General features: G+C 37.9%; 1 protein-coding gene across 1 annotated transcript in view; it reads left to right on the top strand.

The window, feature by feature from the left end:
- The first annotated feature begins 612 nt into the window (after nucleotides 1-612).
- Nucleotides 613-24,895, top strand: part of LOC107551963 (transcription cofactor vestigial-like protein 3) — a 24,925-nt gene continuing 642 nt past the window's right edge. The window contains exons 1-4 of the mRNA XM_016233770.1: nucleotides 613-669; nucleotides 2,364-2,694; nucleotides 2,905-3,279; nucleotides 3,361-3,371. Coding sequence (XP_016089256.1) covers nucleotides 613-669; nucleotides 2,364-2,694; nucleotides 2,905-3,279; nucleotides 3,361-3,371 — 774 coding nt within the window. The remainder of the gene's footprint in view (nucleotides 670-2,363; nucleotides 2,695-2,904; nucleotides 3,280-3,360; nucleotides 3,372-24,895) is intronic.

Below are 24,895 nucleotides of genomic sequence, written 5' to 3'. Positions count from 1 at the left end.
ATGGAAACAACGACCTGTCTGTTTTAAAGCCTTGAGGTTGTGTCCTCATGTGTTAATCTGGTTCCCAACTGTGTTACTAAATTAATAAACTCTGTCATAGTAACGTCATTCTTTCATCACTTCATCTGTTTAGTCATCCCGGTTGTCATGATTTTGTACTGTAAACAATGAATTATTGAAAAGTGGATATATGTAGATTTATAAAAACTCTCAGCATGTTACTTTTCTGCTATAGCTAAATCAGAATTGAACAAAAGTTCAACAAGTTAACATAAATTGTTATACATGATATTATTAATTTGACTTTTAAATAACACAATGCAGTTTATTAAAACAAAGAAAAATATGAATTCTTTGTCATGTTTCAATGCCTAATGTTAGATCTGAAAGCAAATCCCCCAGTAAATTGAGGTTTGGGCACTCAGTTGCTCTACAGCAGGTGGCAGCACATGCCTAATGCAAACCTACCTAAAACATTGCTAATTATGAGGACTGGACGTAAAATCAAAACCACAGTTATTACAACTTCCCTCAAGCGCCTAACATATTACCATTACCAACTAAAATACCATATTAGCAAAGGCCATAAGTGAACATAAATGAAGTTTAGGAATGCAAAGCAATAATGCAAATAAAGGTGTAGCTAATGCTCTTGACAACCTCAGCTACGTATCTGTTATGTATTATTTAAGTGAGAGCTTTGAGCTTTTACAAGATAACTCATTAGAATAATTGAATATTTGTTTCCGTTTATTCAGCGAAGCCCTGATTCCACCAATCAGATCGCAGCGCTCCAAACTTCCCACCAATCAGAGAAGCTCCTGTAACTTCCATGAGCAGCTCGCGCCTGTCGCTCTGTTTTGATGCGCTGTCTGTCTGTAGGTGGTGAAGCCTCGATGGGGACACTTTTGTTTTTATGCTAATATTTTCTTTTACAAACTGCGGCGCTTTTGTCAACGCTCAGGTTTATATTGGGGGGAATGATGACAACATGTATCTGGTTGAGGAAGCTGCCGTGTTCCTGAAGAGCCTCTTGAGATCGTCTAAGCCTCTGCTATGAGTTGTTTGGATGTTATGTATCATCAGAGTTATGGAGCTCATCACTACTTGCCCGCGACATCAGCAGCAGCGGCGGCTTACAAAGCGGCATATCACCATCACCAATTGATATCGTATCGTATCTTGACGAATCATCCGATTTACACCCCTAATATATATATATATATATATATATATATACATATAGTCAAACCAAAAATTATTCAGATGCCAGATATGTTTTTACTAGTGGGTGCAGGACGCTTAGTTAATTTATGTAAGTGAGGATAGCAAAATAAAGTAAACTGTGACATATTATACCAAAAATTCTTCATACAGTGGACTAGCAGTAAAATTGATTCAAATTTGGGACCAAAATTATTCAGACACTTTGACCATGTTTTGCTTTTTTCTTTAATAGCTAATGCGAACTTTTTGCACCCCAGACTGAACAAAATGAAGCATTGCTTGGCCATACCTTTCAATCAGTTATCTGACATTATCAAGCTGAATTTGTTCTGACACAGTGTAACTCTGAGTTCTTGTCATATTTTATTACCGTTTTCTAAACTATAGCGAATAAACTGTGATAATGTGAGAAACGTTGAAGGTGTCTGAATACATTTTGGTTTGACTGTATCTAAACATATCTATTTAATGAAGTTGAAGTTGCAGTCAACAAGTGTTTCGACCCTGTTTAAAAACATCAAGATGCAGTTCATGAAGCATATTTTCTTTAACATTTTAGGGTTACACTTTATTTTAAGGTGCCCCGTTACAGTGTAATTATGCATTTAAGTACTGTTTAATATTACTTAACTAGATGTACTTACTATATGGTTAGGGTTTGTCCTAAGGTTACTTGCATGTAATTATACATATTGTTATTTTTATAATAGTCAGTACATGTAACAAGGACGCCTTAAAATAAAGTGTTACCCATTTTAGTTATTCCTATACTTCCATTTGTAGATTTGATGATTTTATTGTTACTCTAAAAAGTGTAAAATAATAATAATGATATGAGAAGGTGTCCAGACTGATTTATTATCTAAATACTACTGTTATCAAATAAAACCGCATGACATTCGATATAGAATTCCTCAAATTCCATGCAGTGAATTACAGCTGAATGTGTTTATACAGTCTCTCGTACGGAAATCTTCTCGGGCGTAAATCAGCGTGCCACTGATGTGCCAAGTGTGGGAACAGGGCCATCGATTCAGACAATCTATTTTGGTCGAAGACCAGGTGGTGAATGTGTGCTCCGTCTATTAACCCCTGACCAGTTATTCTTCACATGTAACACTATCTGTGTCTTTCAGCAGAAGAAGTTCAGTGCCTACAGCAGGATGCAGGATTCTGAGGAGTTCCCCTCTGACTGTGGCCAGAGTAAGCAGTCTGGAGCGCTGAAGCCCCGTCCTGAGCCTGAGCTTCCACGAGAGGAGGAGCAGAGCGCTGGCGAAGAGGAGCGCTGCAAGGAGACGCAGCCCGCCGAGGCCGAGTACTTGAGTGCCAGGTGTGTGGTGTTCACCTATTTCCGTGGAGACATCGGGGATGTGGTGGACGAGCATTTCTCACGTGCCTTGAGCCAGCCCAGCGCCTTCAGCAATGATGCCAAGACCAGGAGACTTCACTCTGGAGGACCATGGAAAGGTAGAAGACAATCTACAATATTTGTAATCCTAAAATACAATAATAGTGCTTATAGATAAATGTAGTTATTAATTGAATTGAAACGGAATCATTTTATACAGTTCATTATCAAGCATTGTTACGTTCCAAATCTGTGGGTCAAATTGACAGATTAATGAATCTAGTCACTCTACTGACATTAATAGTTCTCACACATTACTCACCCTGCAGACACTGGCCTCTGGAGCAGCCATAGCCTCACGCAGACTGGCCTGCACCCTCCCTCTGCTCTCCCTGACTCTTGGCACTACGGCCTGGGAGCGCAGGGTGGAGCGGGATACCCTCACGTACACGAGATGTACCCTCACATGCACCCCCGTCACCCACACCCACACTCTCATGCCCACGCCCACCACGTGCTCCATCACGCCCACAACCCCGCTCTGGACCCGCGCTTCAGCCCGCTTCTGCTGCCCGGTGTGAGAGCGTCTTGCAGCCCGACGTCCTGCGCAGACAGAATCAAAACTGAGCTGGAACCGAGTAGCATCCCAGCACCAAGCTGGCCCGCTTCTTTTCATGGGTCAGTGGACATCTATCATGATACAGGTGAGACAAGATGAGGGAATCTGTACACTTCTGCAGCATGGGTGTATATGCAGTGTTATGGGTTGTGTAAATTTTTCAAAGGTTTTGGGTCAGTAAGACTAATATAAGTATTAAACATTTATTATTATTATTAATGCCAGTTGTGCTGCTTAATATTTTTGTGGAAACCATTATACATTTTTCAGGATTATATAATGAACATAAAGTTCAAATAAACAATGGCTGCAGGTAACAGCTCTAATATCTGAAGTCTGCAGATCACAAACAAATCCAGTGCAAACTTAGTCTCAATGCTGCATATTGGTATTTTCTTGTAAAACGTTTTCTTTACATTTTCTTTTTTTTTTTACAGCGCAGTCTTTTGCTTATCTGTTTTCACAATTAAAAATATGAATATATAAAATATACAAATAACAAAACATTTTACATGTGTCATATGAAATTTATTTATTTACTCATTTGAATGAATGCATGAATGATTTCAATTTTTGCCGTTTCATTTGCAAGGCATACAAACAAATACATAACCAGCAAAGGTAAAATATAGAGAACACAATTTCACAGTTCTGGCAAGTTATCTGCTCATTATTTTTGTTGAACCATTTCATATATGTGACCTTGAACCACAGAACCACTCATAAGGGTCAATTTTTTAGAAATTGAGATTTATACATAATCTGAAAGCTGAATAATTAAGCTTTCCATTGATGTATGGTCCGTTAGGATAGAACAATATTTGGCCGATTTGAAATCTGGAATCTGAGGGTGCAAAAAAATGAAAATATTGAGAAAATCGCCTTTAAAGTTGTCCAAATGAAGTTCTTAGCAATGTATATTACTAATCAAAAATTAAGTTTTGATATATTTACAGTAGGAAATTTACTAAATATCTTCATGGAACATGATCTTTACTTAATATCCCAATGATTTTTGGCATAAAAGAAAAATTTATAATTTTGACCCATACAATGTATTGTTGGCTACTGCTACAAATATAACCCAGCGACTTAAGACTGGTTTTGTGCTCCAGGGTCACATATTTTGACCTCTCTATTTAGTTGGTTACAGTTTACTTTTCGAATATACTAATAATATTTAGGGTTGACGTGCATGGTTAAAAGATACATATAAACAAATAATTTACATGAAATTGGAAATGAAATCGTTGAAAAGGGTATTTATTTATTTACTTTTCCTTTTTTTTATCTGTTTGTCATGAGGTACCAAAAACATCATAATCTATTTCAGCTAAATCTTGTAAAGTCCTCAGCACTTCTCAGATGGGCGTCTGTGCTCGGGACTAAGAGGTGAAGATGGCTCTTGCTGTCTCAGCGGTGTACGAGAAGCTGAGTTTGTTCATGGGCTGCTCCACAGGCTCTGCCCCTCCTTCAGGAAACCGTGCATTGGAGAGACAGAGCCCCTGCCTGCAGGAGCATCAGACAGCAGCCCTCACATTAGCATGGGATGCCCTTCTATGCTAATTCCTGTCAGCTCTCCACGGCACCCCTCCGGGATGCTACAGCCACTTCAAACCAGGCCACTGATACAGGACAGGGTCTAATCCAACTTAAACAAAAATATAACTTTATGTGATGAACTTTAACGACACCTGTGTGAACTTGAGGAGAACTGACGTCACACATCCACTAAAAATCACCAAAATACCAGATTAAAATGAATTAATTGAGTTTAGAGGAAATGCTATTTGTTTGCAGGTCATATATTTTGTTGTCTAATGCACTGATTTGCATTTTAAGAGTGTCATGTCCATATGTCCGAATAAGTTTTGGGGTCACTATATGTAATTGATATTCATGACATTTGTAGAAATGAATATAAAATAATTGACTACTTTAAGTCAAAATTAATCTAATCATATACCCAAGACACTCTTAAAAAGACCTTTTTTGTTCCATACACTGTAAAAAATGACTTTTACAGTAAAAGACTGTAAAAATGCTACAGTAAAAATCTGTTAATTGGTTAACAGTAAGTTTCCATAATATATTCGGTGAATAAATGTAATTGCATTTAACGTAATTCTACAGTAAAATACTGTTAAAAATACGGTTTTTGGAAGTGAAAAAGAAAAAGTCATTGTATAATTTACAGTGAAAAAACGTAAATTGATACTAATTCCCTGCATGACACTTCATATTTTATGTTTTTTGTTGAAATAAAATGTTTTTTTTTTATCAGTTGTGTACATTAAGGTTTAATCTTACATCTAATGTTGTTAAATGAATGTTTATTGCATTATTTCAGTATCATGTGTGTCGCCATGATGGGGTTTAGTGTTAGTGTGAATGACACTGTGCCCCTTCTATATATATATATAAACTATATGAAGATGGTTCATCCATACTGCATTTAAAAATGTCAACAAAAGATTGTGTGTTGGAATGCATGAATTATATATTATATATAGTGGAGTTAAAGAGTCACATTCTTGGATGCATATCTAATAATAGTGTTTTGGAGATTAATGAGATGATTTCAGCTGAAGTGATTTTACAGAACTCTATTACTGTGTCCTTAGTCCTTATAGAGTAAGGGTTAATAATCACACTCAAGGGAACAATGGTCAAGAATTACCTCTTTTGGGCTTTGAACCTACAACTTTCCAGTTGCCTGCACCAGTTTTTAACCTTATGGGAACTTGACAAATAAACAATAAACAATTCAGTAACACTTTATTTTAATAGTCCATTTAAGATTCTTCTAACTATAAGCAACTACATGTCAACTACCAGTCATTAGAGTATTAGTAGACTTGACATTTCTAAAGCGGACTATCAAAATAAAGTGTAACAATAATTTCTTGGAAAATACTTTTAATGACTTTTCACAGCCCTGTAGTAAACCTCAGTATTGGTAACAGCATATTTAATTTCTGACAGGAATGAAAATGAGGCTGTGAGGGATAGAAGTACAGTTTGTCCAATCAATGGTTCTGTTGTTTAACATACTGACACAATGCAAAATATGTATCTTTAACTGTACATTGTCATGAATAAAAAGTCAGTATCTACACTAATCTTACGGTTGATTGAGAGCTGTATGTATTGGAGTCACTAAAAGAGCCGATTTGTTAGTCAGTGGATTTAAGTCATTGGATCAGAAATCAGACTAGCTGGTTGCACCGATATATTATTGATTATTTACAAAGAACTGACTCATAAGAGACATTCGTTTGGGATTTACAACATTAGTTGTGCTGAATGTTTTCAGTTCACTAAAACTCAAAAGAATCGTTTGAGAATCAGGCCACACTGGTCATACTGTCTGTTTTGCACTGTAGATTAAGTGGTAAACTCTGTCAGAGTAGTTTAGCATGGTACTCGAAGAAACTTAATGGAACCAAATATCATTTGTTTCTGATATTTTTTCTCGATTCCCATCCATGACTGTACGCTGTCGCTACATGAGTGCCTGGACTGCTCTAAAACATTTTAATGAAATAGCCTGCATTAAGAGCAAACAGCCCCTTGAAATTATTTTAAAGCTGAATAAACTAATAGCAAGTAACCATCTTGACCCCAGTCTAAACAAGATCTCATTTAGGTCTACAAATCTTATATTCTCTAGGATGCACAAAGGCAGATGAGAAAATTGAAAAAATTTAATCTAGTACAATAATCAGTTATATCTCAAGTATATGAAGACCAATAAGAGTACATTCAGTAAACAAACTGGCTACATTTAGTGAAATCCACAGTAATTAAATCACAGACCTGGCAGCTGTGACCCAACTTGAACACAAGAGGAACATACTGGAAAGAAGAGTATGAGGGAGCCTGAAGGAGGTATCGGGCTGCAGACAGGTTCTCCACCCCTCACATTCTGCATTCTCACCAGGACACAGAAAACACTATTCTCATTCCCTTCCTCTGGGACCCTTCCTAACTTTCGTGCTATGGTGGAAATACTATTGTTCAGAACGAACACTTCGAGAGGTCCGAATCAATTCAGTGTAAACACAAGAGGCTCCACATTTAATTGGTTCATATCATATTTTTCCACTTAGATCCACTTATAATGTTAGTCGAGTTTCTTAGTGCCACAAAAAGTCATTCTTTAGTTTTAACCATAACCATTTTCCACCTTTTCTCTAAAACTGAATTGAACAGTTCTTAATAAAACATCCTGTTTGCATGTTAAATGGTCAACTGCATGCTTTCTGAGCAATTTCTGCTCACAGAAAAGCTTCAGGTTTGTCATTAAATATAGCTGTAACAGCCCCATCCTTCAATACACTGCAACATATTCTACTGTACATTGTGGCATATTCACAAAAAAGTCTGCTGAAATGTGTTTCTGTAGGTCAAACTGCGGAGAATGGTGCTGGTACAAGGTTATGGGTTCAATTCCCAGGAAATGCATGAGTTAATTAAAGCCATTGTATAGATATGATGTTGCTAAAAAGAACATTATTTTGTGTATTTGGTGTAATGAAATGTGTTTATGCGGTTTAAGGTAAAAAAAACACATTATTTTCCACATACTGTACATTATTGTTTCTCCTCTATGCCCCGCCTTTCTGAAACGCATCGATTTTTACAATCTCATCGGTCTGAAAAGCGAGGTGTGCTCTGATTGGCCAGCTATCCAGTGCATACACGCGTCTTTACAACATGGCGGCAGCGGCAGTAACAATACTACAGCAAGAAATAAAATTACGCCTTTCTTTGCGTGAACATTTGGACGGCATTATGCAAATCTTCCCACATCATGACGTAGACATGTGGGGGCGTGTTAGAACGAGACGTTTTAGGTAGGGTTGGTTGACTCTTAACTTTTATAAAGAATATCTCTTTGGATTTGGGACTTTAGTCTTTGCAACTTTACAGATCTTCTTTATGCACCAAGAGCTTGTAACACTCCAAAGAGAAAGGAACAATTGAAATCGCATCATATGACCCCTTTAACAAATCTTGCTCTGGAAAAGCATGGTGAATGAGTCTTTCACAAAAAAAAAAACGTTTATTAACATTTTATATACTTCTCATTCTAGCAGATTTAAAATGCCTGACCAGCCCAAAACATGTTATTCAAAACCCTATCCATCTTATCCTTGTCGCAAGTGTGAATGCTATGTTGGAAATCCGAGTAGGGCTCTGGAGTCCAATACAAAGTCTCCTCCTGCAAACCGCTGTCTAAACCTTTCAGCTATAAACATTCCAGTTCCTGCCATGAAGAGCCAGTCCGCAGGGCTGTGGTGTCTAATTTGGACACAGACACACAGTAGGAGTTATTCCCCCAAATATCTGAGCTCTGGCCCCTGGCCAGATAGAGAAAGTCTGGACATGGTCAGTGCTTATAAGCTTTAAGAGAGGGATTCCGCTTTCCTCCCCAGAGCTGAAGACCAAACATTTTCATTAGTGGTGCTAATCACTGAGACTCAAGTTCTGATGAGATTTACTAGGAGGCCTGCTCCCGTTCGCAGACTGGCACCTCTGTTTCTTTTGCTCTTGACTAAACTCTCTGTGGTCTGCTGATGGATGACTTGAGCAGGTGGAACCCAGTCTACAATGTAGCATTGTTGATTCTTCAACAGGTTTATTCTCTCATTCACTCAATCTTGACTCGATTCACAGCCTGGACATTTCAATCTTCTTTATCTGCCTAAAATCTAACCATGTCCTCCTATCCCAAACAAGGATAGGTTTAAATGTAATTTCTGAGCTACTAGTGGCACCAAACCAAATTGCAGTCTGTTTGAGCAGCGTGACTGAGCTGGACATGACAACGATAGTTCAACCACCACTGTAAGTTTAATGTGTACCAGTTTATCAACTTCTATCTGTAAGTATTCCCATTATTAATGGCATTTAGTAGGTATAGAATCGGGAATCTGACGGGGTCAAGGTTTGTCTTGGTCCCGTTTGCCCCTGACTTTCTTCAGTGGAACACAAATGAAGATTGCTGGGTCTCTTTAAGACTAAAGCGATGCTTTAAGAGTGCAACCGTTGGGTTCTGCAAGTAAAAAATCCCATTCATTTGATATTTGAAATGATATTTAACATGAACTTATAAACCTTTGAAGACAGACCTACTATGAACTGAGAGGTTGATAATCAATGGTATATATTTTAGTTTAAGCCATCAGCTTGCATAATTGCGATGTTTTTTTTTTTAAATAATCGTGTTTAATAGTGGATTTCCTGGTGAAAAAAACTACATTACCCATGATTCTGCAGAGAAATATTCACCAATCAGAATATCAAGACCAGTGTTGTGGATGATGCATTACTAGTTAGTTATGTAATCAGGTTACTTTTTCAAGTATCTAGAAAAGTAATGCATTACTATTAAATTTAAAAAGTATCTTTTTCAAAGAAGTAATGTAAGTTACTTGTTTTCCCGTGTATTCACTGACACCTCCCCTGTCTGTGTTGACAGAAATTGGGAGTGAGGTGCAGAAGCAGCGGCAATAAACTACAATATATTGTTTCTATATATAATTAATTATTCTATTTTTAATTTGATTATGTCATTTGCAATGCTTCATGGTATTGTAGTTCCTTCCCTCATTAACGTCATTAAATACACAATCTTGTACTTTTGTCATATTGTCCAATTGTCAAATACTTTTTTGCTTCAAATTCATTTTTCAAATGACCAATTTTGCATGGGAGCATGATTTACCATGGGAGAAGCACTACAAGACTTTTCTCTAGTCCGTTTTCCATCGTAGCCAGGGGCACTTAACTGAGTTTGTAAGCAAAGCATGAGCCCTGTTAGGTAATGAAAGGCAGCGCTCAGCCAAGAGCTAGAATAACAGAGCAGAGCATGTGCATAGCTAAAATATTTCTCCACTTTAATAAGAGATTAGTAGGCACCCTCCACCTGTTTCTAGGGTCCAGGCGCTTGGCAACGGGCAGAGTGGGCTCAGCAAGAGAGTGCAGCCCCTACATCTGTTTGGCACGTTGTGCTTTTAAATCACAGTGCCAGGCCACAAGCTTCTCATGCTCACAATGAGATCACTGTGTTCTCCAGGGCCCAAACCAGCCCTCAACAACCACCGCAGCAAAGTAAACAAACTCAGGGGAATGTAAATTCACAACACCGCCAATGTATTTAAAATCTACTTACATGAGCCAATTACATTGTTGGCTAAAAAGGAAAAACAACTGTCACGGGCTGGTGAGAGATGAATGATACTGTAGACAGTGGCCAAAATTAACCTACCAATTGTAGGTGGAATTAGAACATTTAGGCTACAGTCCAAAAAATTTAATTTTTATTCATTTAAGATTGGAGTTCATGTTCTATGACAATGGGATTATTTAATCGTTTCATCTTGTATATTTATGACAAACACAGGTCACAGTTTTGGGACCCGTGATTTTAAGCAATAGTACGGTGGCCGAGAGAGCTCAATGCGCTGCAAATGAAAAAACACATACAAATAGAAAAACACCTGCAAATTTCATTTTAGAAACGCGCTGCAAATAGGCACAGACATCGGAAATGTTTAAGGGAGCTGCAAAGTGACTCACACGGCAGGGATATGCTGATCAATGTTTGCTCTGAAAGGTGAGATTTTTCTTTATTTTAGTGCTGTCAAATGATTAATCGTGATTATTCGCATCCAAAATAAAAGTTTTTTTTTGCATAATATATGTGTGTGTACTGTGTATATGTATTATGCATATATAAATAGACACACATGCATGTATATATTTCAGAAAAATATGTTATGCTTATATATTAAATATATTTATATGTAAATTAAATTATATTAATATAAATATATACATGTAAATACATGTAAATATTTTCTAAATATATGTGTGTGTATTTATATATACATAATAAATATACACAGTACACTCACAGATATTATGTAAACAAAAACTTTTAATTTGGATGCAATTAATCGCGATTAATCGTTTGACAGCACTAGTTTATTTTAACATCCTGATCATATGATTCCTTAGCTTTTTGTTGTTGTTGATATTATTAGCCTGAATAAAGCTGACAAAACACACAATTACTGTTACTGTGAAAGGTAAAGTAAGTTGGCTAACTTACTTTTACAACTTCCCTTACAAAAATCAACCATAGCCTGGTTTTACTATTAAAATTAATTCATTAATAACTACATTTATTATATAAAAAGTAATTAAAAACAAAAAATGGTTACTGTAGTTAAACCATGGTAACCATGCACAAATTAATTTACTACACTAACCATATTTCTGTCATGACAACTCTCGGAGTGATTTGCATGATAATGTACATGACAGTGTTAATGTATTTGGTCTTGGCGAAATAGATCTGCTACGCTGCTGCTGCGGCAGAGCAAGTATCAAGACTTGCTACTGCCAATACATACACAACATGCTGCTGTGAGCATGTAAGAAATATTGCTGCTGCAAATATAACATACATGAAATAACCCTCATATAGCATACATAATTCACCTCGTAGCAGATCTATACAGGTGGAGCTGGGGAAGGTGGAGGGTTTCTGAAGCACACTGTGAACTGCTACAGCAAGCACTAGTCATATATTTGAATGTTGAGCAGCGAGCTCATTGGCTACCGATACAGGAGAGAACCAATCAGCTGTGCCATGTGGTAATGATGTCATTAGGTCAGATTGAGTTAGACATATCGGACTGCGCCATCTAGAGTTTCATGCCAGAACTCTGTATTTTAACCATGGTATTTATACAACTAGTTATACAAATGGTAATCAATATGCCAAAAACATGGTTAATTTTCGTTTTGTTGGTGTGATTTTGTTGTGGTCTGTGATACTTGCACATTTCTTTATTTGTGTGTTGTGAGTATTTGCAGCGTGTTTTTGTGTTGCGAGTATTTGCGGCACATGTGCTGTCAAACTGATAAAGATGTATTCTTAATTTGCAAGTGTTTTTTCTATTTGCATGTGTTTTCTGAATTTGCTGCACATTGAGCTCTCTCGGCCACCGTACAATAGCCCTGGTCTTAATGTGAGGAGTATTTTGCATATACTGCATGTCACCACATGGAGAAAAAATGTTGATGATGTACAAGTCGTGACAGATGTTCTTTTTACTAGACAGTTTGTATGTCTAAGATTTGCATCATGCATGTTACTTACATCGGCAAGTGTAAGATTATTGTTGTTACTTAAACCAGGTACCCTAATGATGCAGCTCCACCATCAACAACAGACAAATAAATACATTTACTCACCAAAGCCATTTTACTCACATTTGGACTGATAATTGATGGTTTAGGGGAAGTCGAGGGCATATGCCATAAAATAAAAGCCCATGTACATGTAAAACTTAAGAAGGTACTTGACATGGGTGTTTAGGATAGACAGGATTGCCAGACAGGCATCTGAAATCACTTAGAGGTTTTGGCTGAGCAGCACTGAGGTATGTAGCAGCCAGAGGAATGCATTGACTTTGACTCTCTCATATAAACCAAACACATGCCGTGACTCAACACAGGTAAGAAAGAAATGTGCACCAGCCAGAGCTCCACTGTAATGTGCAGGTCAGTCATTCATCATACGGCTGTAATGTGCAGCCGAGTCATTCATCACTAGCTTCCTTAAGACCTCCGAGGGAAAGAGGCTGAGACCATTGCCCAGGACATGGAGGATTACAGCAGCTTTAAGGTACAAGCAGCATGACAAATAAATTAAACCCAGCAGATCATATATCACATTCAGATGGCAATGACTTGAACTATAAGCATGAATAGCTTCACCTGTTGATGGACCGTTTTACTGTAATAAGTCAGCACTACTCACATTTCATTATGTTGAATATAGAACAAAGGCATTGGAGTACAGTCAGTCAACCCTTACAGTGACCAATTGCTAAATGTAAGATATTGTGTTGTATTCTTAGTACACCCAAAAATTCATATTCGGTTATACTTATTTTACAGTATGTGTACTTACAGTGTACTTACCTAAGAAAGTCATGGGTTAAGGTTGTTTAGGAGTAGGTTCAGGGTTAGTACCTAGTTATTACACAATTATAGTAATCGCTATAAAAAATACATACTGTAGTATGTACAAGCGGAACAGGACAATAAAATAAAGTGACATCGAATAATCTGTCATAATTTACATTTTTATTCCATACAACCAAAGTAAATGGGGACTTATTCTGTCAAGATCCAAAATAACAAAAGAGCACCTTAAAAAGTGGACTTGTAACATTACTTGTGCTTTATTCTATAACTTGGAATATGACTCATGGAAAAATACAGTCATAGAGTTTTTGATGGACATGAAGGTAAGTGAATTATGTCCGAATTATGTTTTTTTTTTTCATTTTTGGGTTAACTTTTCGTTTAATAAAACACGATGGAAGAGATATAGTGTCCGTGTCACTGCAGTGTTGGGGGGTGTTCTCTTATCCTCCTCTTGTCATTGACCTGCTGGTTTCTGACGGCACCCTGTAGATCCGAATCAGCCTAAATCTACAAACCGCCAATGCACTCCCACAGTGGTCCCACACTCCACCCTATCCCTACAAACACGGCCATTGTCAACTAACTGAGTTAGAACAGACGCTAAGGTTGATGCAGGAAGTGATCTGTCAAAATCCTGTCTTGTCCCTAATTAGGCTCATCAACTGGACCGGCCCTTAACAATTCAGCTCTGCAATTTAATAATGTGCTGCCTGCACAACTCTTCATCCTTTCTGATATTTTACCTGTGAACCAGATTAACAAGCACATAATTTATTTGTATTCAACCCCTTCATACATGATAGGCCAGTGTTTCTCAACTGGTGGGTCTCATAAATGGGGTTGACAAAATTGTATTGTCGTTTTGCTGTCATCTTGATAAGTCTAACAGTCTAGGGTGTTACCCTGCTTTCGGGCCTGAACACTGGGATAGACACCAGTTGCTAACGAATAGCTAAATGGGACTACAGAGGTTGCCAGGGACGTTAAACATCAGACTATTCTAACTCAAACTTTCAGTGAAATCGTTTTTTTTTTAATAAAGGCTGAAAGAATTGTCGGAAGATTAAAGAGATAGTTCACCCAAAAATGAAAATTCTGTCATTAATTACTCACCCTCATGTCGCTCCAAACCTGTAAGACCTTCGTTCATCTTCAGAACACAAATTAAGATATTTTTTATGAAATCCGAGAGCTTTCCGATCCTCCATAGAGAGCAACGCAACTGACACATTCAAGGCCCTGAAAGGTGATAAGGACGTTGTTATTTTCTGTGCACAAAGAAAACAAAAATCTCAACTTTATTCAACAATTCTTCTCTTCTGCGTTAGTGTCCACTGACAAGTGCTGCGCCTTGTTTACAAGCGGAAAAATACACATGCATGTGTTGGCGGACACTGACAAAGAAGAGAAGAACTGTTGAATAAAGTCATTATTTTAGTTTTCTTTGCACACACAAAGTATTCTCGTAACTTCATAAAATTACTGTAGAAACCACTGATGTCACATGGACTATTTTAACGATGTCCCTACTGCGCTTCTGTGCCTAGGAATGTTTCAGTTGCATTGCTGTTTATGCAGGGTCAGAAAGACCTCAGATTTCAGCAAACAAAATCTTAATTTGTGTACTGAAGATGAACGAAGGTTTTATGGGGTTGGAATGACATGAGGGGGAGAAATTAATGACAACATTTTCATTTTTGGGTGATCCTTTTAATGGTGGTAACATGGTGAAGTCATGTGACCGTGGTGTAGTTCACTTACAGCCTAAATGTATAGCTTTTTACTTCTGGCAATCATATTTAGGCTTCAAAATGTAAAAGTTGACTCCATTTGTGAAGATTATCAACATAAATAAAACATGTTAGAATTGTAAACTTTCATTGGTCACAGAGCTTACTTTCTGCACTATTCCAAAAGCCAACTGCGGGACTCTATATAGAACAAGCAGTTTTGATGAATGGATGGATCTTGTTATACAGTCTATTCAAGATTCAGGTTTGAAACCCCACCAGCCGGAGTCTTCCAAACTAGCTGTGAGCTCCTGTAGCTCAAACAGTAGAGCATTGCGCTAAATATGCCATGATCATGGGTTTGGATTCAATCCAATGTAAGTAACTACAGTAAGTATGTATGTGTTTCCCAAAAGCAAGGCAAACTGTAGAAACCATTGGCACCAGTGGTCTCTACGATCTACTTAGACTTACAGTGTTTTTGGGAAATGCAGCCCTGGTGTGATGACCCTTGTTCTGCAAGCCTGTGGCCAATCGCACTGATATTTACTCACTTCATAACCCATGCTGCCACCTGCACCCATTAACACAGTCAGGAGAGCCAGGGGAGGGAAGACATGACAGGAAGGAGGCACCTCACATATGTCAAATGTCTTCATGAAGCCAAGCCCCTTAAACAAGTGTCAATCAGTTGCTCTAGGAGCCAAGAGGAAGTTGAGTTGGTGAGGTGGGTGTGTGAAGAGCTGGACCGGGGCTCCTGTCGCTCACACTAAGACAAGCCCGGCAGGGGATCTGATCCAAACCCTACCCCTACCCAGCAGGCTGGGCAAGCCTCTCGGTAGGTCGGCCAAGCCCTAAACAAGCAAACCTGCCAGCACCCTGAGAGAGCAACCCTGTTGCTGTCGGTCCCCTAAGCAGGATGGCAAAACAATAGCTGGGTGAATACGGGACAATGGAATTAGCTCCCAATTTGTATCACTTCCCCGAAGGATTGAGATGTCTTATCCTGTTAGGAGCTCCTCTCTGCTGAGCGACACATCCTTGCTTTGAAGCATGAGAGGGATAAGCAGGCTAAAGCCCTTGTTATCCCACTTTTTCCTCAAAGAGATTACAATCTTAGCTGCGGTGCGGCTTTTGGGTGGCGTGCGCACATCGACTGGTGCTTCCCACGCTTGACTGACACCATGCCCCGGGAGGCGTCATCCCTTCAGGACACATCAGCCGTCATGGCACTTTCAGAAACGCAACTCTCCTCAGGTGCTGAGCGCTCTTTGCGACACCCAGGAACCGCCGCTTTCCGGCAGCTTCCGTCCCGTTTCTTGCACGACAGCTGGAGGTAGGTGTAATAAAGAAGAGAGCTCAGCCCCACTCGAGGAGAGGGTGAATGGAGGGGAATGTGCTCTCTTGTGCATCAGAGGGCAGTATGAGTGGAATGTGTGAGTGATAAAGAGTCTTGGCGGGTTGGTTCTGTTCAGCTCATGCCACAAAGGCGTCTTTGACAGCTGAGAGAACAGCGCTTTTGTGGGGCCCTGCCAGTGACACTACACATTGTTGTGAATGCTCCGCATAGCCGGCATTCTCCATCATGCCTTCCTCTGTGCTCAAGGCTTATCAAGAATTCCTTCTTCTTTCTCTCCCGCACTTCTTTTTGTGAGGCTGTACATTGTGTTGCCAGCTACTGTGGAGGCTGAAGGACTACCAGAGAATGCCAGCTCCTGCTGATGACCTCATTCACATATCAACAGTACAGTAAAACATTGACTAATGTGCCGCCATTCCACATCGCAGATACTGATGTCCGACAAGTCCAGAGACGTAGCAAGGAGATCTGTAAAATAATCCATGTGACATCGCAATAATACGAAGCTATGAGAATAGTTTTTGTGCGCAAAAGAAAAAAAAGTAACGACTTTATTCAACAACGTACTGTGTCAGCTGCGTCACGCCGGATCTGTTTCCTACGTTGTTTGTGCTTTGATTTGAATGAAAACAACATATCCGCGTGATGCAGCTAACACAGAACAGCATACGCTGTTTACGTCCGTACTGTGTCAGCTGCGTCACGCCGGATCTGTTTCCTACGTTGTTTGTGCTTTGATTTGAATGAAAACAACATATCCGCGTGATGCAGCTAACACAGAACAGCATACGCTGTTTACGTCCAGCGGATATTCTCCAAAATGGCACCAGGGTGATGCGGAGGAAACGTATTGTTGAATAAAGTAGTTTTTTTCTTCTTTTGCACACAAAAAGTATTCTCGTGGCTTTGTATAATTGCGGACGAACCACTGATGTCACATGGATTATTTTACAGATCTCCTTGCTACGTTTCTGGACTTGGGAACATGTGAGTTGTATTGCTGTCTATGTAGGGTCAGAGAGCTCTCAGATTCCATCAAAAATATCTTAATTTGTGTTCCGGAGATGAACGAAGGTCTTACGGGTTTGAAACGACATGAGGGTGAGTAATTAACGACATCATTTTCATTTTTGGGTGAACTAACCCTTTGAGCACATATCCAGTGGTCTGGGGTAAACGCACGCACGCACACACACACACACACACACACACACAAACACACATACATGGGGAATTGGTTCCTGATAACCTTTTTAAAAATTAATGTTGAGTAAGCACTATATGCTCTGTACATTTAAGTACTGTGTGCATGAGTGTGGTGTTATTTAAATTGTAAAATATTATTTCTCCTGTGGGGAAAAAAGTGTTACTAAATGATATAACTGTCATCATTTGCATTTTGTATAAAGGTAATTAAAAAAAAAAACACTACAAAAGAGTGTAACAAAGACATTTCAGTTTTTAAGTTTTACAGCCATTATGTGACCAACATATTTAGATTTTGTATGTGGAAATCCATACTATATTTAATCTAAAACTGAACAATTGTGCTATTTTTTAAATAATTATAATGCATGCATCTGGAATGTTATGCAGACAGACTGCATAGAATATTTGAAAATAAAATTGCATATTAAAAATTAATTTGTCACAGTGCAGGACCATTTAAAATGATTGATATTAATCATAACAATACTGACAAATTCTGTCATTCAAAAAATCACCATATTTTTAGGAATAAAATGGCGAACAATATGAACAAACCCCTTTGTAAAAAACCTTCAGAATATTGATTGGAATAAAAATAAGTTTGCTGTGTGTAATTGCTACTGAAGTGCAAATGTCTGGTTCAGCGGATGAGAAAAAAAACTCATGGCACTTAAAGATATGTAATGCATGTGAAATCTACAGATGCAAATAGATAAAGTGTAAAATAAATGTGTGTTTTGGACTTTTTTTTCCCACTTGTCTGAAAGTGACCAGTGCTTAATAAAACAATGGTTTTGCCTGTAAAGTGTATTGCTTTAAAAGACTTAATACTTTAATAAACAGCAAATAACTGTATTCATTTAATGTGCCCACAATGGTCACAGCTCTTTCTTGTTTAAATATTTTGAAGAAATCCTCTGAATACAGTCTAAATGCAAGCTGGTAGTGAACAGACTCGGCCCTGCGCTTTTAAGGAGTCACACTGTGCAAATTGAAGCTTTGCCAACAGAGCTGACATTATAGTAGTCTGAACCCTGTCCAAAAGGGCATGGTAATGAGGCTGGAATTGGGCCGGTTTCATGTCCTTTCACCATGCGACAGAAAACAAGGGATTTTATTAAGAGAAAACATCATTCTTTGCCATGTTCCTGGACTCCTCCCTTTCTCATGTTGCACAGTTCACTGCGAGCCAGAGTCCTGCCCGTGTATGACACCCACATGTGTGCTTTCTCTCTCTCTCTAGTGTACATATATGAGGATACTGAGGTTTCTGATGGCATGTTCACAGCATTTCTGTTAATGTGCTTGGAGCAAACGTATATTACTCACTAAATTAGAAACTAATGAGATTCTGCACATCAGAGAATCAAATACATAAAGTGGTGACAGTATCAATGGATAATTGACAACAGCTCAGTACTCACATAAAGCGCTAACAAGTTTTTTCAAAAGCAAGGCAATCAAGCTCAATCCTGGCAAACATACACCTCCAGCTGCAGGAGTACGACTCCTTTGCCAGCTAACTGATAGGCACATTGTTTGATCTTTTAGATTGCGCAGCTGTAACCTGAATCTGCTCTTATTTAGTGTTTATGTCTCCATCACACGTGTTCCCTGACATATGGCACAGATGTGACAGATAACACACATCAAAGACTTTGTGCAATGCCAGTTTTCTGCACTGAAAGAGACATGCTCAAATGTTCTTTCTTTTAAACTTGGTTCTCCAAACCACATTACTTCTGGGGGAATTTATGCAAAACGTTTATATATTACATACTTAAAATTTTTTTGGATACTTTCAAAACACAATTGTGCATTAAACATGTTGTTAACCTTTGTTCTAATGATGTTATGTTGTAATTGTTCATGGAAATGTACTAATAAAGTTATGAGAGGCTGTGCGTTAAAGTAGTAGTCCCTTTTGCATTCAATGGTAGTTGCTTGGCTGGCACATTCGATTTGAATTTTGCCATCTTTGCTCATATGCTCTCTGCTTTACAGTTTTTGTCAGCCAATCACTGAGCTGCAGGAAAATGACATCATGATAGCACTGACTGCCTAAAGGCACCGCAGTTAATTGTTTTCACCTGAGCGCAAAACAAGGCCTCTGCTACTCGACAGTTATTTTTACCAGTCTTGTACTAAGCACTACTGCACTAAGACGGTTATATTAAAGACCAAATTCATTATAAATGCACAATTTATACACCTTACTAATGATGCATACTATATATATAAGTGAACAAATGCGCACAGAATCGGAACGCAAGTCACGCAATATGCTGAATTGTATGTTAAGTTTCCCATAGAAAACCATTATAAAGAAAATGCTTAATCCATTAACACAGTGCCAAATTTAGTACACCTTATTAATAAAACATACTATGTACAGTCAAACAGATAAATCCAGGATATGAATTCAATGCGCACAAACGTTTCACGTGTAGTTTTGTGTAATTTCTGGGACTTTGGCGCCCCCTACATTTAAGTAAGTAGGATTCACTGTCATAAATGTATACATCTATCATAATTACAGTGGATATCTATACACGTGTATTTGTCACTGCCGTGAAACAATCTGCCATTTTGCAGTATTTCGTACCCGCTCACCAACCTTTCATACTCTCAGAATAGTCGTTTGGAGGGAAGCGTGGGAAAGAAACACAAGCCATTTGCCTTAATAGAAGTCAGTGTACCATCATTCTTTTGAAGGGTGATTTAGATATTCTGAAACAGATGGAAAATTAACAGGCCTGTTCTATGGATGTTTTGCCCTCCAGTCTCAGCGCCAGTCACGTCTCAAGCCCTTCATTACGAACTACCCTGAGCATTGACGTCAAAGACAGCAGACAGGGGAAAATATAAGCCTTTTTCATGCTTTTAAGAGTACTCTGAAATATTGGGCACTGGTAAACATCTAATATCATATAATTGCTTGAAAAAGGAAAAGAAACATTTCAAAAAACCTTTCATCAAAATACACTGAATCTTAGGAATGGCTGATGTAGAAAGCTGCTTTTTGCAGAAGCTAATTGGAACTAATGATACTGTAGGTAAGAGGTTTTCTTAAGCACAACATGAAGCACAAACAGTTTTATGATAACAGACAGCAATTTTCAATAAATAGCCACATTAAGTGACAACAGGTTTATGGTGCCAAGTAACTCGCTATATTAATAAAGAATGCACTCATAGATGTGTGTTTGTGGTCTATTTAACAACAACTTTATATGCAACTTATCTAATCAGAATTTACAGTAGGAACTATGTTTCATAATAGCCATTTAAACCATCTCAGATCATGAAATATTCACCAATTTGCCACAGAAATGTGCTTAAATGTATTGAATGTGTACTTGAAGTACACCAAAGTCCCTTTAATGTATTCTAGTCTTTGAGTATAGGCTACTTTGCATCTTAAAGGAGACATATTATGCCCCTTTTTACGATATGTAATATAAGTCTCAGGTGTCCCCAGAATGTGTCTGTGAAGTTTCAGCTCAAAATACCCTACAGATAATTTATTATATCATTTTGAAAATGCCTATTTTGAGTGGAGCCAGAAACAAGCTGTTTATCGGGCCTGTCTCTTTATATGCAAATGAGCTGCTGCTCCCCGCCATCTTTTCCAGAATAGAGCTACGTCATTACAGCTCCTACCTGCTAAAAACATCTGTTTTGGTTCTGATTGTCATGTTTATCGCGCTGAAATCATGGGTTTTAAACCACATGAATTTAAACTTCTGATATACGGTTTCCTGAGCGCACACATTCGAAGCACACGGACAGAAAGCGGCTGTCACAGCATGTGAGTACTAAACTAAGTTCTCATTCACACACAAGTTTAGTTAAAAACACACATGAGTTGCAAAAGGTAAACAGCTGGGAAATAAATTGCATGTTTATTTTAGATCTGTGTGGCAGCAGCAATATACAGTAAATAAATCAATAAATCCACTGCTCTCTTGTGTCCTCTGAGGCTGGGACTCTAAATAGTGTCTACCAACCACATTTCCTTGGTTGGTAGATGCACTGGGGACCTCATTATAGCACTTAAGTCAGATTTTCATGATATGTCACCTTTAAAGTATATATTTTTAAAAACTGTAGCATACTATATATATAAGTGAACAAATGCGCACAGAATCGGAACGCAAGTCACGCAATATGCTGAATTGTATGTTAAGTTTCCCATAGAAAACCATTATAAAGAAAATGCTTAATCCATTAACACAGTGCCAAATTTAGTACACCTTATTAATAAAACATACTATGTACAGTCAAACAGATAAATCCAGGATATGAATTCAATGCGCACAAACGTTTCACGTGTAGTTTTGTGTAATTTCTGGGACTTTGGCGCCCCCTACATTTAAGTAAGTAGGATTCACTGTCATAAATGTATACATCTATCATAATTACAGTGGATATCTATACACGTGTATTTGTCACTGCCGTGAAACAATCTGCCATTTTGCAGTATTTCGTACCCGCTCACCAACCTTTCATACTCTCAGAATAGTCGTTTGGAGGGAAGCGTGGGAAAGAAACACAAGCCATTTGCCTTAATAGAAGTCAGTGTACCATCATTCTTTTGAAGGGTGATTTAGATATTCTGAAACAGATGGAAAATTAACAGGCCTGTTCTATGGATGTTTTGCCCTCCAGTCTCAGCGCCAGTCACGTCTCAAGCCCTTCATTACGAACTACCCTGAGCATTGACGTCAAAGACAGCAGACAGGGGAAAATATAAGCCTTTTTCATGCTTTTAAGAGTACTCTGAAATATTGGGCACTGGTAAACATCTAATATCATATAATTGCTTGAAAAAGGAAAAGAAACATTTCAAAAAACCTTTCATCAAAATACACTGAATCTTAGGAATGGCTGATGTAGAAAGCTGCTTTTTGCAGAAGCTAATTGGAACTAATGATACTGTAGGTAAGAGGTTTTCTTAAGCACAACATGAAGCACAAACAGTTTTATGATAACAGACAGCAATTTTCAATAAATAGCCACATTAAGTGACAACAGGTTTATGGTGCCAAGTAACTCGCTATATTAATAAAGAATGCACTCATAGATGTGTGTTTGTGGTCTATTTAACAACAACTTTATATGCAACTTATCTAATCAGAATTTACAGTAGGAACTATGTTTCATAATAGCCATTTAAACCATCTCAGATCATGAAATATTCACCAATTTGCCACAGAAATGTGCTTAAATGTATTGAATGTGTACTTGAAGTATACCAAAGTCCCTTTAATGTATTCTAGTCTTTGAGTATAGGCTACTTTGCATCTTAAAGGAGACATATTATGCCCCTTTTTACGATATGTAATATAAGTCTCAGGTGTCCCCAGAATGTGTCTGTGAAGTTTCAGCTCAAAATACCCTACAGATAATTTATTATATCATTTTGAAAATGCCTATTTTGAGTGGAGCCAGAAACAAGCTGTTTATCGGGCCTGTCTCTTTATATGCAAATGAGCTGCTGCTCCCCGCCATCTTTTCCAGAATAGAGCTACGTCATTACAGCTCCTACCTGCTAAAAACATCTGTTTTGGTTCTGATTGTCATGTTTATCGCGCTGAAATCATGGGTTTTAAACCACATGAATTTAAACTTCTGATATACGGTTTCCTGAGCGCACACATTCGAAGCACACGGACAGAAAGCGGCTGTCACAGCATGTGAGTACTAAACTAAGTTCTCATTCACACACAAGTTTAGTTAAAAACACACATGAGTTGCAAAAGGTAAACAGCTGGGAAATAAATTGCATGTTTATTTTAGATCTGTGTGGCAGCAGCAATATACAGTAAATAAATCAATAAATCCACTGCTCTCTTGTGTCCTCTGAGGCTGGGACTCTAAATAGTGTCTACCAACCACATTTCCTTGGTTGGTAGATGCACTGGGGACCTCATTATAGCACTTAAGTCAGATTTTCATGATATGTCACCTTTAAAGTATATATTTTTAAAAACTGTACTTGCTTTTAATATAAATTTATTGAAATAAAACGACACTTAAGTGTACTTAAAGAGAGCAGACCCTTAAGTACACTTTGTAATAATGTCAAAATAAAAGTTTTACTTTCAAGCACATATCATGTTTTAATAATCTGGTCTCATGCAAAGAAGTACACTGATTTTGATGTGTTGACTAACATACTAAAGCACACGTAAAATACTTGATTATGATTTTAACTGTGGTGTTTTATTTGATTACATTTAAAGTTAATAAATGAGCTAAATTGCAACGTCAGCATTACAAATGTGTAATTACAAATATATTTAAACACATGACATATACATTTCAGTAAGAAGTACTTTAAAATATATTTTAGTGTTTCAAAGACAATGAAAGTCATTATGAAATTACATAAAGATGTACTTAAGTGGGTCAAAATAACACTTTAAAGTTCAAATAATTGCATTTAATATAAATATAAATATAATACATTTTAATTTAAGTTCATTAGTGACTTCATTAAGTGCTCTTTTTAAAAGAATGCTAAAGTTAACTTTTTTCACAAGCGACAGCTTTCATAGTGTGTCATTTCAGGAACAAAGCGTGTTACCATTAGACATCCACAAGCTTATTTCTCCTCTACATCAGGCGCAGAGCTGAATTCATTTCCCTGATTGCAGTGCTGTTTTTTAATGCCCAATACAAACAGCCAGCAGCATATGATCACCTTGGCATCACATGCTAATGTGCTAATGTTCCACTCCTCTCCCATCCTCCAGTAACCAAATGGCCCTTACCAAAGATAAGAGCATGCACGCTCCATTAAACCTTAGGGCTGCCCTGGGAGTTTCTGGAAGAGTTTCAAGACGACTTTGTTAAATTTATAACCCCCTGCAATGGGAATAAAATAATGAAAGGAATGAACTATTATTGTCCTCCTGGGATTTGGCTTGTAAGGCAGAGTGTCTGTTTCTGCATGGGTGACTTTTTATTTGCTGTAAGACATGTAAGGCAGTTTACAGAGCGATGGGAAATGGTCTTTAAAAACGTGCTCTGAAGAAGACCGGAGATAAAGTGAGGTATTTTGCTGCTGCCTACAGGGATAGTTCACGTTAATATTATTTTAATACTCATTTCTTTCTTCTGTGGAACAAAATTGCAGAGATCTAGAAAAATGTCAAAGCTGCTGATGTCCACTGGTGACCATGGCTGTCAAGCAAGGTTGTCAGTAATACTATCTTACATTTTGGTCTCTTTTTTTCCTCACTTTGCAGAAGAATTAAAATATAGTATATGAGTTCTAGGGAATACTTTTCAGTACCAGGGTTACTACTTTTAGTAGTTACTATTACTTGACACAAAATAAACTTTCATTGAAACAAATACAGTATACAGTATATATATAT

Source organism: Sinocyclocheilus grahami, unplaced genomic scaffold (genome assembly GCF_001515645.1).
Source record: "Sinocyclocheilus grahami isolate Dianchi unplaced genomic scaffold, SAMN03320097.WGS_v1.1 scaffold439.1, whole genome shotgun sequence".
In the NCBI taxonomy this organism is placed as follows: Eukaryota; Metazoa; Chordata; class Actinopteri; order Cypriniformes; family Cyprinidae; genus Sinocyclocheilus; species Sinocyclocheilus grahami.
The sequence above is the reverse complement of the archived record's forward strand: the minus strand, read 5'-3'. Positions and strand labels throughout refer to the sequence as shown.